This window comes from Hippoglossus hippoglossus, chromosome 6, assembly GCF_009819705.1.
Source record: "Hippoglossus hippoglossus isolate fHipHip1 chromosome 6, fHipHip1.pri, whole genome shotgun sequence".
Classification (NCBI taxonomy): Eukaryota; Metazoa; Chordata; class Actinopteri; order Pleuronectiformes; family Pleuronectidae; genus Hippoglossus; species Hippoglossus hippoglossus.
In genome coordinates, this window is record NC_047156.1 from 27,895,662 (window position 1) to 27,912,734 (window position 17,073).

General features: G+C 39.9%; 1 protein-coding gene across 1 annotated transcript in view; it reads right to left on the bottom strand.

Annotated features, from left to right (window-relative positions):
• LOC117762750 (NT-3 growth factor receptor-like) overlaps window positions 1–17,073 on the bottom strand; it is a 123,660-nt gene that overhangs the window by 54,701 nt on the left and 51,886 nt on the right. The window contains exons 4-7 of the mRNA XM_034587343.1: window positions 12,244–12,315; window positions 9,199–9,353; window positions 4,968–5,110; window positions 1,326–1,470 (exon numbers count right to left, since the gene is read on the bottom strand). Coding sequence (XP_034443234.1) covers window positions 1,326–1,470; window positions 4,968–5,110; window positions 9,199–9,353; window positions 12,244–12,315 — 515 coding nt within the window. The remainder of the gene's footprint in view (window positions 1–1,325; window positions 1,471–4,967; window positions 5,111–9,198; window positions 9,354–12,243; window positions 12,316–17,073) is intronic.

Genomic DNA, 17,073 nt, shown 5'->3' on the forward strand with positions numbered 1-17,073 from the left:
CTGGAAGTTGATGTTATGCTTTACACACAGACAAGGGGTCTGTCTTTTCATGCAACTAATACTCTCTTTTACCTGTCACCAGGACCTCACACACGCATCTCCCCAAACTTAACACACACAATTGACCTCAGCCACATGGTCTGACTATCCCATGCTGGCCTTTTGTCTCTGAAGTAGCCATAGCAGCACGCACACACACATATATAGCTATATAGATATATATAGATATATATAGTGAGTGGATTTTTTGTTTGTTTGTGTGTTGGTACTTGTAAATGTTTTTGCTTGAATATGCATGCTGTCTGTTTAATAATTTTGCACAAGTTCATACTTGTGCAAAATACTGCCAAGAATTCCAAATCCTTCAACTATTCTAAACTTGATCTGGTGATTTTGATATAGTTATTTCGTGTATCATACTGTGGAGGATTTATTGCTGTTGTGAGAAATGTTGTATGAAATCATGGCTTTTGGCCTCAACAGTTTCCTAACAGCCAAGACCACACTCGTTCCTATTCATTTGAACCGTTGGCAAAGGCACCTGTCTCAGCCAGTGGTGCAAACAGTGCGTGTGTGAGACAGCCAGGTCTGAATCAGTCGTGTGTGAGGACATGGAGGGGCAGGATAGGATGGGGGATATATCTATATAAAAGAGGATGTGGTGGTTTAGGGGTTTAGTTTCAGCATAGATTTGATTATGAACTTTCCAATGGGTTCTGGATTCCCACTCACAAATGGCCACTGGTGGCATTTAATTAGATAGAGACCTCACAAACAGTTGACTCGTAAGGACGTAAGCATTGGCCCTGGAAGGTCCAAGAAGGTTTGAAACACTGGTGTCATTAAGAGCTATGTTTTATAAATTTGGTAATACATTTGTTATTAAAACCATGAAAGCACAGTCATACAATTTAGTTTATTATTAAAAAAAAAAACATTCAAGTTTTCAGTCTATCTATTTAACGACCATCAACTGTGGATTTAACAGCTGAAACTTTTTCTTTATAATGAACTGTAGTTGCAATGCTGTTGTGGCATTTGTAATCACCATGTGAAGGGACAATTTATGAGGCCTTCACATAAGACAACATATTTATGCAAAACCCTTTAAGTGGTCACATGAATACAAACACACCATAAACTAGCAGACATGCACGCACACACACACACATACACACATGTGCATGGCTGTAATGATAATGGATGGCCTGTTTTGCACTATGAAAACACTAGTAAATGAGTTGCCATTAAATGGAGCATTTAAGAGCCAGCCAACGGGAATGCTGAATGTGAATGTGTGTGTTTGTATGTGTCTGTGTACTTACAGTGAACTGTTAGTTGGACAGAAGCATTGGTCATGCCCACTATGTTGGTGGCAGTGCAAGTTAGCAGGAAGTTGTTGTCGTCTCTGCTTACATTGACCAAAGTTATGTTGATGGAATGAATGGTGTTGTTGTCGAAGACTGTAGCCTGGAGGGAGAATTGGACAGAATAATAAAATTAATAATAGTACCATAAATATACTATGATAATATCATCCATTAATGGTTAATTAACTTTGCTGCATTCACACAGCATTGGTTCATTTAAACCTTGCATTTATTTGATATTACCCCCACATTTAGCCTTTCCTCAAATTCTTCAAAATAATTAACCAAAACTTTTTCCAAGCCACTTTCCATTCATAGTCATAGGATTTGTTTGTGTGATAAGACAATGTTTTTATGCTGATTAAAAGCCCCTTGAGTATGGAATAAAAAGGAGTTAAGCAGTAATCCAGTTGGTGCACTGCTTACTATTAAGCCTTAAACTGTAGTACATTTTACTTCTTTCGAGAAGTTTTCTTAGTTCATTTTGCAATCATGCTTTAGAATCTCATTCAAGCTCTGGCTTGCTTTCCAGATATGTCATATTGTAACTTTAAGGTAGGGTGTGTGGCATTATCCCTTTACATGACCTTGGCATTCCACACTCCATGATTTGATCATGGAGACCAGAGACTGTGGTTGTGTGTGAACAGTGTTTGTTCAATGTAAGTACAGGTTCCAGGGTTAGGGTTTTAATAACTCCTGCTCAATCTCTGCATCCAAATGTACAAGATGGCAGTGTTCATATCCAGGATATTTTTACTTAATTTTTGCATAATAGGAGGAAGTAGAAACACCTCTTAAATCTTCATAACTCGTAATAATTGTAGGATTGTGCTGAGGACGGCTGCTGTGTGTCAAGCTCCCCCAAAGCTTTGCTCTTTTTTCTGTTTTTTTGTTAATTATTCTGCTTTATTCTGCTGTGTTTATTGTGGCCGGAGATTTTAAGAACGCCAAGCTGAGGAAAGTCCTGCCACATACCATCAACAGATCAGCCGTCCTACGCGTAGTTATAACACACTCAACCATGTTTACACTCCCTTCCGGGATGCATATAAGGCCATCCCTCGCCCCCCATTCGGCAAATCAGATCATGTCTCAATTCTGATGCTGCCTTCCTATTGGCAGAAACTCAAACGTGACGGACCGGTGACTCGGACCATTCAGCAGTGGGCCGACCAATCAGACTCGGCTCTACGGGACTGCTTCAGCATTACGGAGTGGTGTGTGTTCCAGGACAACAACATCAACACATACACAGAAGCGGCCATCTGCTACATCAGCAAATGCATCGATGATGTCGTACCGAGGATTACTGTACGAACATTCCCAAACCAGAAGCCCTAGATTAATGGTGACGTCCATGCCAAACTTAAAGCATGGACCTACAATTTAGGTGATCTGGCGGAGTACAGGAAGTCCAGTTATGCGCTCCGGTGTGCTACTAGCAGTGCCAGATGAACTGAACACCTTTTATGCTGGCTTTGAGGGCATCTTCCCGGCTGTGGAGATACAAGAGGCCCAGGAGGACCGCTGCCCCCCTGTAATATCCAGGGCAGATGTGTGGAGATCACTTCAGCGGATTAACACACGCAAGGCACCTGGACCTGATGGCATCCCTGGTAGAGCTCTCAAGGTGTGTGCAGATCAGCTGGCAGATGTGTTCACAGACATTTTCAACCTGTCACTGCTCCAGTCTGTAGTCCCCACATGTTTCAAGGAGACCATCATTGTCCCTGTTCCCAAGAAAACAAAAACCCTCTGCCTGAATGACTACCGCCCAGTAGCACTCACCTCCACCATCATGAAGTGTTTTGAGCGGCTAGTCAAACCATTCATCACCTCCTCCCTCCCTGACTCACTGGACCCACTTCAGTTTGCCTACAGGCCAAATAGGTCGACTGCAGATGCCATCTCCCTCACCCTACACACTGCCTTCTCCCACCTGGACCAGAGGGAAACATATGTGAGAATGCTGTTCATTGACTACAGTTCAACGTTCAATACCATCGTGCCCCTGAAGTTCGTCACCAAGCTCAGAGACCTTGGGCTCAACATCGCCCTCTGTGATTGGATCCTGAACTTCCTGACGGGCAGACCCCAGGCTGTGCGGATAGGCAGCACCACATCCTCCACCCTGACTCTCAACACCGGTGCCCCCCAGGGCTGTGTGCTCAGTCCTCTCCTGTACTCCCTGTTCACGCATGACTGCGTGGCCACCCACAGCTCCAACACCATCATTAAGTTTGCTGATGACACAACCGTCATAGGCCTGATCACCGGCGACGATGAGAAGGCCTACAGAGAGGAGGTCAGAGCCCTGACATCTTGGTGCCAGGACAACAACCTCTATCTCAACATCGGCAAAACGAAGGAGCTGATCGTGGACTACAGGAAGAGACAAGGAGTAGAACACGCCCCCCTCTCCATCAACGGGACTACGGTGGAGAGAGTCAGCAGCTTCAGGTTCCTCAGTGTTCGAATCAGTGATGACCTGACCTGGACTCACCACACAGACTCCATCAGGAAGACGGCCAGACAGAGGCTCTTCTTTCTCTGCAGGCTGCAGAGGCTCAACATGGATTCCAGGATTCTCTACTTTTACAAGTGCACCGTAGAGAGTATCTGACTGGCTGCATCACCGCCTGGTATGGCCGATGCACCGCCCTCAACCGTAAGGCTTTATAGAGGGTGGTGAAGTCTGCTCAGCACATCACCAGGACGGAGCTGCCATCCATGGTGGACCTCTACTCCCAGCGGTGTAGGAAGAAGGCCAACCGGATCATTAAAGACCCCTATCCCCCCAGCCATAAACTGTTGTGCCTGCTGCCGTCTGGCCGACGGTACCGCAGCATCCGGGCCCACACCACCAGGCTCAGAGACAGTTTCATCCCCCAGGCCATTAGATTTTCAAACTCCTCCAATCTGCCATAATTCCTCTAAACTCTGCACCTTACCATATAAGCCTTACCATATTTGCACTACTTTTTTTAGGTGTATATTTTTTTATATATTTATTTTTTTTATATTCTATTCTATATATATTTTAATTTTTTGCTTGTGTAATATTTTGAGCATTGCAAGAATAGAGCCTGTTACCCAAGCATTTCATTGCCAGCGACTGCTAAATGTAATTGGTGTGCACATGACAATAATATACCGTCTATGGTAGAGACTAGCACTGAAAAGAAGAGAGTTTAATAAGTGGAATTCATTAAAATCTATGTCTTCATGCTGTACTAATTTCAATAGCCAATTCTAAATCACACAATATATGTACTATACGTTTAGACAAAACTGCCATTTTGCTCTCCATGATCTTGTCTAACTAACTACAGCTAATTCATCAATTAAGACCAACACTTCCACTCTGAGGGAAATTCAGCTGCTGTACAATGGTCTATTTCTGCTGCAACTCATATCAATGATTGATGCCAACAGATTCACATCGATTATTTATGAGGCAACTGCCAGCATAACTTGCAAAATGCAACACTCCCTAATCTAGTTGTTGTTTATTTGAGTGTGTGTGTGTGTGTGTGTGTGTGTATATATGTGTGTGTGCGCGCATATGCACGAGCGTGTGTGTGTGCTCCCTACCTCTTGTGCATTTATGGAGTGTAAGCCATTCACAGGCCAGTCCACCTCAGGTAATGGGGATCCAGAGCCATTGCAGGTTGCAGTTACATGATCACCCTCGATAACTGTGAGGTTGCTGTGGCTGACACTGATATCTGGCAAATCTGAGAGAGAAGGCACATGACAGATAATGTAACTCCATCTAAATATGGCTATGAGATAAACCCTGAAATAAAAAATATATGGCAATAAATATATAAATATAGCACAATATAAATATATAACTGAATCCATTTACTTAAATAAATAAATAAATAAATACAATTACTTATTTCAAAATGATGTTTTTCAAAAGATGACATTTACACATACACATACACACAGGCCCTGGGGCCCCGCCCCCACTCACTCCCTCAGTCTGAGACATGCAGTGAGATCAGAGCTCGTTACCGTAAAGCAGCCGGTCAGTGACTTTGTTGAGTCACAGCTGCTCAGTGATCAGAGCAGAAGCTGCAGTTGGTTTGTACCGAGCTGGAGTTTCTGTGTCCTCCTCCACTCTGCTCTTACTTTAACTAATAAACTCAATACTACTTATCAGCACCTGATCAGTACATGAAGTAACTTAGTGTTTGTTTGATTTGCTCCTTTTTCAATGTTCTTAAATTCAGAATCAAAAATGTATATATTAGTACATATTCAAGTTGCTCAAATTCAAGTGTTAAATTCAGATGCCAAAATTCGAATGTTAAAATTCAGATTAAACATCAGGGATACCAAGGATAAGCAATCGATTGTTTCACAAAAAGGAGGAGCTGGGTCTGACCTCTGACCTCTCAATTTGAGGAGTGGGCCCCCTTACACTGTGCTCCCGACTGCACTGAGAACTAGCTGCTAACACAGTTAGCTTCCATCATCTGATGTATGTTCATGTTTAAAAATCCAGTGGTGCACATATCCACATATTTCAGAGTTGTAGCTGAAGTGAGTGTGTGAGCTAATGTTAAATAGTTAAAGTATTTTCTAACACTGTTTTAATCTGCAGAACACAAAGAGACACATGGGAGCTGCTACATGAACTTTGATGAATAATGGCTTCTGGACTTTTGTATTTTTCTCCATCAACATCATTAGTCTAACTAAACACTGTTAAACATTTTAAATGTAAGAGCAGCTTGTGTTCCTCCAGTCTTTGGACTTTACTCTTACAGTAAACAGACGACTGCATCAAGTGCTGTAAGATTTATATGAAATACTACTTTACAACTTTCTCAATTCTAACTTTTCTACTTTAAATTATACTTACTAAATATTAAGCACTAGAGATTAATCTTCTTACATTGAAGATCATGTTTACCTTGATCCATAACTATATTACATTTATTGTTGGATTATAAATGAATGTATAGTTTAACGTGCAATAAAGTTATCTATGAAACTGTTTCAGTACTCATGGTTCTTAGGAGCATATCTGGTAAAAAGTCACAGCAGAAACATGCACAATATTATAATAATACAAGAACACTTTGATGAACGTGTTATTGGAATTTGAAATTAATTACAGGCCTTCTACATTCTGGTTTTAATAAAATCAATCATTGATAGTTAGGATACGAGTTATTGCTTATGTGTCTTTTGACAACATTTTATGCCTGAAAACATTAATTCACCAGTGTCTGTTTGATTTATTATGAAGAAAGGGGTAAATGTGCAAAGACCAGGCAAGTCATCTGTAGTCAATGGAAAATGTACTCGGTACGGTTTAATCATAAATATCAGAGGTTGAGTAAACACTTAATCACGTATATCTAATACATATTTTTAAAGACTAAACAGCAGTAAACATTTGTTATAGAAGTCACAATTAATCCAGGTGAACTTCAGGTTGTACAGTTGCAGCTGTTAACAATTGAGGACTCTTCATGTCACATTGGTAAACACTTACATTTGAAGGTTGTGACTGCTGAAGTACTACTTCTGGATGAATAATTTGCAAGTTATATTTTTAAAATGTTACTACCACCTCTAAAAACAGCAGAAATTAAGTAAAAGGTAAGAAACTGAATCTGAGAATATAGAGAATCAAACTCAAAGTTCTGTTGGTCTGTTATCTCAGAGGAAACTGAAGGAGGTTTATTGACATCATCATATCTCATTAAAGAATTAAGGATGTTGATATCCAGTCTCTCTCCTCAACATCCTGAAGAATGGCATCAAATATTCTGCTCCATACATGAGGTCTTCTTTCCAGTCATCTGATCGTTGGATGAAGTCCAGTTGTTTCATGTCATCATCAAAAACTTAAGCTTCGGTCCTTCAGCCTCTGGTAGATTCATGGATGATTTAAAGCATACAAAAGCACATCATCAGAGAGAAATAGTAAAATAATTAATGAATGTTAGTAACAATCAGACATTATCACATCAGAATTACATAATCACATTAAAGTAGAAATAAAGACACTGGCGCCAAGAAATCCAACATCCACAGCCCAGGAGAAATCATAAAACTGAATGTAATGTAGTTAACTTACTGTCTGTTTTTCCTACACAGTCAGTATAATCTGACAGCTTCAATAAATAACCACATAGATTTACACACAACTTTTTACCTGATTAACTGTAGACACACAGCATGTAATTCCAACAGAACACAGAAAGCTAATGCTACTGTTTAACCACATGTAAGAAGTTACCTAAACATCATGTTAAACTGAACTATCAACACGTCCTCATGGACCTTTTAAATTTACATCTTTATTGAGCTTAACTTTAACACCTGGTAAACTCAGGGTAGCAGCCCTGAGGGAACTGATAGGCCCAGCATTACAAAGCTATCAGCTAACTAGCTAGCTTGGTAAGCATCATACTTCACACTCACTGGGACAGTAACTAGCATGCTAACAGTTTCCTCTTCTCCGGTCAGAACACCTAGAAACACACAGTAACTTTCGTGGAGAATAGAGAACATATGTGAAGTTAAAAACTATAAAACTTTAATAAAACAAGAGTTTACTCACTGAACAAACCGGATATCAGCTCCTCTGTGTCTGTTGTTACTGGAGAACAGTCCTTAAACCCGATGAACACAAAGCTAAATCAATAAGGTCCTCACACTGTGCTCGGGCCCTAATAAAGATGTCGGTGTAAAAACCTTCTCCAGTGACTGATAACGACAGAAACATAGTAAATGTCAGAGAACTGAGTGAACACGATGTAAATAAAGCTGAATTATAAATACAGTCTATGGGTGAATCTCTCTCTCGTCTTACCCGTCTCAGGTGTCACATGACCACTGGAACATGACTTAATTGGCCAGAGGTTTGGTTCGATGTGAGACCATCTATTGCTTATACTTGGAACTAGGAATTCAAAGGCTTTAAAATGTCAAAATCTGATGAGACTGATTTACTTCCAAATCATGCAGTTAAGAATCATTTTGTTAAAAATCAGAGTCAGTGTCTTCTATATCTGGCAGGGATTTCCCCTGATTATGGCTTGTGTTTTAAGTTATTTAAATGCCCCCCGATGATCTAAATATTGTTTACCAATAGTAGGACCGCGGTCCGGACCAGACCCAGAAGGCGCTCTATACAGACCCAGACGCTTGTATTAGATTTTGACGGACCGTGTCTATTTTATCCTGCGCACTTTTTTCTGCATTTATGGTAGTGAATCCGGGCAGCACACAGTAGAGTTCACTTCACTTAACCAGAGAAAGTGGGAACAAAGAGGAAAGTTAAAGCTGTGTAGTTGTTATGTTAGTTGAGATTGTTTATATGTGAAATGTAGTTATATATTAAGAAAAAAGAAGAAATGGGGAAACTCAAACTACATCGTTTTGTTTATTTTTTCTAAACTTAAGCATTTTATTTTAAGATGCCTTTTTCAAAACCCCTTTATTTTTAGATTTGAGTTGAAATGAGAAAATAATATTTATTTTATTATTAGAGTACACTTCAGCTCAGTGTAAAAATGTATAATAAACATTGTTGACATACTATTGAATTATACTTACTTTATTTTATTTGTCAGTTTTTGACTTCATATAGACATTGATACAACTACTAGACTACTTCAACAAATATATTAATTGATTAATAAAAATGAATCGTTAGAGTAATCCAAAAATGTATCGTTAGATTAATCCAAAAATGTATCATTAGATTAATCGATTAATCGTAAAAAAAATAATCGTTAGATTAATCGATTAACCAAAAAAATGATCGTTAGGTGCAGCCCTACTTGAAACTTACCACAACTGCTAATGTTCATATCACGCAACATTATCTTCCCGTAGCCATCAGCACAATATAACTGTTGGCTGCTTAGACCTGCCTCCCCTCTCTGTTGCCATAGTTGCAGCCAGCGGATCTCACAGCCGCAGGTGAACACCACCTCCTCTAAATGACTGGAGAGAAAAGAAGAGCATTGACAGTATTAACAAAATCTCATGAGCTACATGCCAAACCAATCAAACCTTTTACACAAGAATAAGGCATGTTTGTCATGTCAAATCCCTTTAAGTACAACATATCATTGCTAACAAAATTCATTCCAGAAATTCTTGCTAGATTAAATAATGGCGATGAGTTTAACAGGTCCAGGTCATGGTCTGTACGACCGTTAAAACGAGTGAGATGAAGCAGGAGAATCCAGAAATACTGTCTGCCGGAAATGCGATGCTACCAAGCGGATCACAGCTCTTGCGGTGTGCGTCGCCTCAATGCATTATTACATTTTTGGGGAGGTGCACATCAGGGTACGGTGATGGGTTCAGTTCTATGCATAGGCTATGCTGGAGCTGCGGCGTAGGTTCGATGCAGAAGCATGAACTGGGCTTAACACTGTGACCCAACGCGGCATTTTTATGTGAAAAAATTATTCTATTCATTCTGCTAGAATGGTTCACTCTGCAAATAATCCATCTTTTATTGGGTTAATTGAAATTAAGTTGAAATTGATTAACTACTACCTTTACTACAGTCTGGAAGTAGCCAGTTTCTATAGCTTGCTATCAAGTCAAAGTCAACTTTATTGTCAATTCTGCAATATGTACAGGACATAGACAGGATTGAAATGCCATTGCTCTCTGATCCCCAGTGTAAACATATATGTAGACAGCAGTCTACAGGGGTAGCTGGGTGCAGGTTCCTGGTGGGGGGTGCAGTCTTTGCTTCTAGAGATGGAGGGGTTAGAGATCAGTTGATGGTGGTTGTGGGGGGGGGGGGGTGGAGGAATGATAAAGTCCTTGGGGGCGAGAGTTCAGCATCCTGACAGCCTGGTGGATGAAGCTGTTTTGCAGTCTGTTGGAACCAGCACGGAGGCTCCAGAATCATTTTGCAGATGGAAGAAAACTGAAAAGGGGGTTGGGTCGCTCACAATGCTTGTGGCTTTGTGGACTAGGAAGGTGTTGTAGATGTCCTGGAGGGAGGGGAGTGAGGCACTGGTGATCCTCTCAGCTGCATTCACGGTGCACTGAAGGCTCCTGCGGTTGGCGGCTCTCAATTCTTGCTCTCTTCAGTTTACGGAGGAAGTAGAGGCGCTGCTGACCTTTCTTGGCCAGTGATGAGTTGTTGTTCTTCCAGGACTGCACTTTCTTGGACAATTTACATTACAAATGACAAGTGTGAAGTCAATTAGATGAACGGTTCGCGAGATATGCATTCCACATAAATATAGAAAGATGTTTGTGGAATTAGTCTGTGGGTGAAATCTGGTAATCTGGGACATTTTTTGCAATTTTACTTCTATGATTTATCATGTTAGATCAACATATTATAGCTTTGTGTAATCCTGTTTTCTAACCATACCATAAGAAACAATGGAGATAGCATACTCAGAGGACACATGGCACAGCTTTAAGTGTTCTTTGTGCCAAAAGAGAAAATTAAGCCTGAATTTGATAATCTGGGACAGGTCACTTTGTAATCTGGGACACTTTTAATGGGCCCAAAAAAAACAACTACATCACCTGGATCAATATTACCAAATTTTTTAAAGCATTATGAAAAAACTACTAAGAAAATTACTAAGAAAATGGATCTTCTTAAAAAAAAAGTCTATTGGGGCTACTCAGGGAACAAACAGAAGGTGAGAGACCATCATCATTGATCATCCCATTGTTTTCTCTACATGTTTGGTGAAACCAATGGCTGCAGACCACAGGACAGACACTGTTATTTTGGAACATCTCAGTCCAAGAGCGCGAACTGATTATGTGCTAGTGAGCTAACCAGACAATCAGTTCAAACAGGCAGGGATGGACTGTATTTACCATTAACTCCTGTCTGACAACTGTAGACCATATGCTATATCTCTTTTGTTTATCTTTTTAGTTTTACTTCAGGAAGTCTTTAAATGCATATTTCCCTATTTAGAGAATGTGAGTGACTGTCGCAGATTACCCAAAGCATGGTGTCCCACATTATCAATCATATTTGATAAAGTGGAACAACTAAAAGTAGTAAAAGTCCTGTTGACAGAATTTTGTTAGAACAAGGGAAAACACAGACTGGAGTTTAGGTGTCCCACAAACCCCAAATTCACCCTAATTCATGTTTTAACTTTTTCTAAGATAATAGATCACTCATTTAATTCGGAACATGTTTTTCTGTGTTGCATCATTAATCAACTATAATCCTCCATCTGTTCTACAATGTGTATTGTAGCAAAGAGAGAATTACATTGCTCTTGGTAAATTGTCTGTTGCCACAGCAACCACTTATTCACTCTTCCTCCTGCTAAAGTATTCGGAAAAAATCTGATATTACATTTGCAGGACACAAACCGTCCGTTTTTTTTTGTCCCTAATACAGGTGGATATTTTGGGCTACATTACACATCGCATTGAAAGGAGCCAATATGTAATTTTGGCTATTTGAACCCCCCCAAAAAGAGTACTGTATATGTAGGCAAATGTATGTAATAATGTATTCAAGTCAATAGGTTTCTGTGAACAAGGCCTGGCAGTAAGGATCAGTTCATATAGCAAACAGATAGATCGATATCTTCTTGGTTGTGTGTGTGTGTGTGTGTGCGTGTGTGTGTGTGTGTGTGTGTGTCATGTTTCCTACAACTAGTTAGCCTTGATTATTCACTTTTCTACAAAGAACTTTAAGATAAGTTGTGATGAGAATGCAACTTGATGTGTCACACAAATAGACAGTGGCTTCAAAACTCAGACAAACTCGTATCTGTAACCACTGGTTTATTATGTTGATGAAAATCCAGTCCTGAAGAAAACCTCAGATTAATCTCCTTAACTCTGCTGATTAATGGACAATGGAAGGTTGACTTACAGTTCAAAGAGCTGCACAGGTTCAAAGATCTGCCAGGATAATGTGGACAACATGGGATTCTTGGACAGGTTTCTGAGGGAGAGAGTGAGAAAGAGACAGAAAATAAGATGGATGTCAGAAACTTCAGCTCAGCGATGATACACTAATCATTTATTGTTGTGTCTATGTCAGAGGTATTCAGCAGAGATAACAGTCCTGGTGTCTAATTGTTTAATTATAGCTCCTGTAACTCATTCATTATTTCTAATAAACTGAAAAATATTCTTGGTGTTTATTTGTGAGACAATTCATAGATACAAAAAAGCTACTCAGAACCAAAATATTAATAAAAGACAAAGCAATGCTAGTAAATATTTTCATTATTTTCTGCAATACAAGAAAATAGCATAAAAATATATAGTATAAATAATAATAACATAACAGCAAGCATAAATAATACAAATATTATACCTATTTTACATACAGTAGGGCTGCCAGGACAGTCTGTGTTACTGATAATCTGTGGTGTTCAGGCTCATACTGATTACATAATTTGTCCACAATCCCCAACATATGTTTTCATAAAAACCTATTTGGTTAAATTTTGTGTGTTTCAGTAGTGGCGTCTGCATTCACTAATCAAAAAATCTCTGATTTGTGCAATGCTAGTTATCAATATTCTGATACTGCTATTATTAAGTGAAGTGAAAGTGTGTGCTCCGTGCAGCTGCTGCAGAAGTGAGAAGTGGAATGTCACCATCTGGGTTATTAATGGGAAACACTGCACACATCTTCCAAAGTGCAGCAGAAGAGTGGAGCTGACCACAGCAAAATCTGAAACTCTTTTCTTGTCAATGGTGTGATCTGTAACAGTTTATTACCAGGTGAAAAGGAGATGCAAAATGTTGCACTTTCTGATAAAAGATAAAAGATAAAGATAAGCCAGAGTGTCAATAGTTTATGGGAATGTTCAGTGATGAAAAAGGTGCAGCTAAACTCAATATTTGAAAGAGCATCTGCTCTGAAGATAAATATAATGATCTTTGGAAGAGTTTGGTGCTCAATAGGCAATTTTAACAACACTTGCTTTCTGGCGAGTGAGCTAATGGCTTAGAAGATGAAACCTCATTCAGAAAGAATTTGTGAAGAACCCTTATTGCTGCTGTGTAGCTGCTAGAAGCAGACAATGTCAGTTAATCATGAAGAACCTTCACAGATCAGATTCCTGATATCGCACAGGATATTAAAAAGGGAGGATATCTGTTCTGTGACAACAGAAATAACAAATTCCACAAACAGACCAACCAGATGTTTGTGGAATCCCTGCATCAGTGAAAGAAAGTAGACTGAAAGTAGACATTATTTTTGATGTTGCCATTATTTTTGATGTTGCCAAGGGGTAGTATATAGATGGAAAATAAAATGAGACCACCCCAGATAATGAGTGAATCTTCATTTTTTTATAGAACTATCCCTTTAACAATAGCCAGTATTTATGGCCCCTAACATTGACTCCCCCACCTCCTTCCATTCATTTATTTCAGAATTAGCCAACTTCTCCAACTCTCACATCATTTTAGGAGGAGATTCATGTCAGATTCTTTTCCTTTGCCCCGCATGGATGACTGTATTGACAGGGCTGTGTATTAATCCAGCTCTTGATCGCTCCTCAATTTCAACCACCCACATACCCTATTAATCTATATCTCTAATTAAACTATATATGTGGGTGGACTTACCGATATCTGGAGACTACACAACCCAGACGAGAATATTCGTACTACACCTCATATCAGAAAAAACACTCTCACCTTGACTTTTTTGCTTCATGAATAACTGATCACACACGAGTAAAAGAATCAAATTATTATCTCAGATCAATCTCAAATCACCCTTAAATTATTAACAGGAACAGAGCCACACCTACCACCTAGATGGTGCTTTAATACCTCACTTCTGAAAGACCAAGATTTTATGTAGTATTTTGAACATGAGTGGTCAAGACTAGGGCTGCGAAGCAGCACTGGGCGGGCCCAAGCACTTTTCATCTCCTTGTTGTTGAGATGACACTCAGTGAATTTGAAGTTGATTTGATGAAAGCTCTAGGAGGAGTTTGTTAAAATACACAACACTGGAAAACTGCATAAATGGCCACTAAATCCATAATGGCCTACTTCCTGTTGCGTTAATCAAATTGGTGCCTGGGACTTTTTTTTTTTATCCAGTCATGATACACATGTGTACCAAATTTCGTTAAGATCGGTTAAACCAGACGGAATTGCTGCCTTTTAGGGGGCGCTGTTGAGCCATTTTCCCACGCCCCTTTCCTATTACTCCAGAATGCATAAAGGTTTGGTGAGTTTTTGACTATGTTCAAGCCATCAAAAATGCAATCAATTTGCCTGAACAATCAAACAAGAAAGCACCAACCTTCTCAAGTCCAAGATCACTCTTTAAAATTCCAAACATAAGCCGAGATGTACAACCCCGATATCTTCCAAAAAAACCACTTAGGAGGGTCATATTTAGAATTTTTTGCAATTTCTGTTAAAGGCTGAATTTACGAGCATAAATATACACAAAAAAAGGCAGTTGTGCAACTTTATATGTTCAATGCACAATATTCACATTAATATCAATTCATATTTATAGCAGCTGTTCAATGCACAATATTTAGTTTCTCAGTTCAACAATATGTTCTGCAGAGGAGCTGCTACTGCAGCGCAATGTTTTTACATATAGGCTTTCACTTGAATATGTCCATACAGTATAAAGCCAAGCATCTTCCGCTCCTGCAAATATTTCGAAATAAAGAAAAAATTGTAAACAAGGGAATGGATTCCGTCAACAGAAACACTGGAGTGTTTCTATTTTGAAAAGGTATACAGAAAGTGTTGCAACCATCACACGTTTGTGACATACATTCATCAGATAAACATTAAAACTCAGGTGAAAGAAAATTGTCTCTGTTTATTCTGTTGTGAACCACAGTGTTTATCTGTTTATGACACAAATGTATTTACAACACTTCCCGAACCCGTTTCAAAGTAAAAGCACTCCAGCGTTTCACTTTCGGAATCTATTCATTTGTTCTAACGGCTGTTGGGCCATGGTTTTTTGTGAGACAACACTTCGGTGTCACATGTTCAGTCAAAAGCCTGAAGCCGCATGTTCCCCCAGGACTCAGTCTCCCAGGGGCCATCAAAAACCAGAGCAAGGAACTCAGTCTCCCAGAGGGCATCAATGTCACACAGAGGTGTGAAACCCCCCCCAGGGACACAGGTTTCAACTCCCATTGGTCACTCTGGACCCCATGACCTGTGAGGTCACCGGGCCAATATAAGGCCTGGTCTCCCCCTCTTCTGTCTCTTCTGCCCTCGTCCTACAATCCTTCTACAGGAGGGAAGGCTGTCGAGCCTCTTCTGCTCTCTTCCTACGATCCTTCCACAGGAGGGAAGGCTGTCGAGCCTCTTCTCCAGCTCACATCTTCTCTTCCCATCCAAATCTTCGAGAGGAGCACAAAGGTTCAGCTTCCAGCTCATCTCACCAAGGAAACCTCCAAGCTCTACCAACCCTTCAAGCAGCGACTCGATGTCCTGCTTGAAAACTTCAACCAGCAACTGAGCTACACAGCTCAACAGAAACCAGCAAGACGACACAAAACTTCGAACTGCACAGCAACTTCCTTTTTCCCCTTTCCACAGACGGGTAACACAACTGGGCTTAATAATTATACTAGGCTAAGCAAGACTGTTTATTTGATTCTGTGTGACGTTTATAAGTTTGATTTGTGGTGTTGGGATATTGTGGTTACAAGTTATTGAGAAAGTAATGTTAGTCGGTTATGCTCTTCACAGTCTTTCGTTGCATTCCAATCTAGTAACTTTGTCTAATTTGGCACACACACAGACACATGCATATTCCTTCACCTAATTAGCTCTGACTCCTGCTACATGTCGTAAAGACAATAGAGGGGGGGGGGGGGGGGGGGTGTTATCTTCAAAGTGGCCAGCAGCCATTTTGGGGAGCACATTGGGGGGAAAAGGGTGTTATCTCTTTGGCCAGCCACCATCTTGAAAGCACGCTGACACACACACACACATGTATACACACATACCTATCTTTGTTTAGCAATTACACCGTTAGTAATTTGTGTTTTTATACTTTATTATATTCATAATAAATGTTTTTCTTTCACAAATGTTTTTTCATTAATGTTGCATAAGTGAATTTTGCCAACCTCTACACTGTCAAGAACTCCATATCCTTCAACTTAGCTAACTATCTATATGGTAATTTTGGTTATAGTTATTAATTTAATTGTTAATCAGAGTTCCAAATTTGTAGTTAGTACTTTTATGAGACTTATTCAATAAATTGGCTATCTTTTTCCTTCCTTTGAAGGGTGTTGCCCCGAGGTAACTTTAATCAATTAAAGTTATTATTTAATATTTTATTTTGATAACCAAATTTATTGAATGCCAAAGGCACACCATTTCATGGTATCACGTTTGATGCATTATGGCACAACACAGCGCTTTGGTTGTTATAGACAGACCGGAAGATGCGCATCTTCATACCGTAGAGTCCTGGTGTTTAGTTTAGTACATAAACCGAATTTTTTGAAGGAAATGCAGGAGAGAAACCCGCAGCTTCGCTGCCAGGAGCGGACACACAGCGAGTGTGAAATACAGCCAACCGAAACACAGCTGATCTGCAGCGCAACGACAGCCGGTGAGTCCAGAGAGTTCGGGGATCAAAAGTGAAGACTGCGAGATCGACCGATAGATCGCGAACGAGGGGTTGGCGACCACTGCAATAGGGCTTTCGCACTGTCAGTGCTCGGGCCCT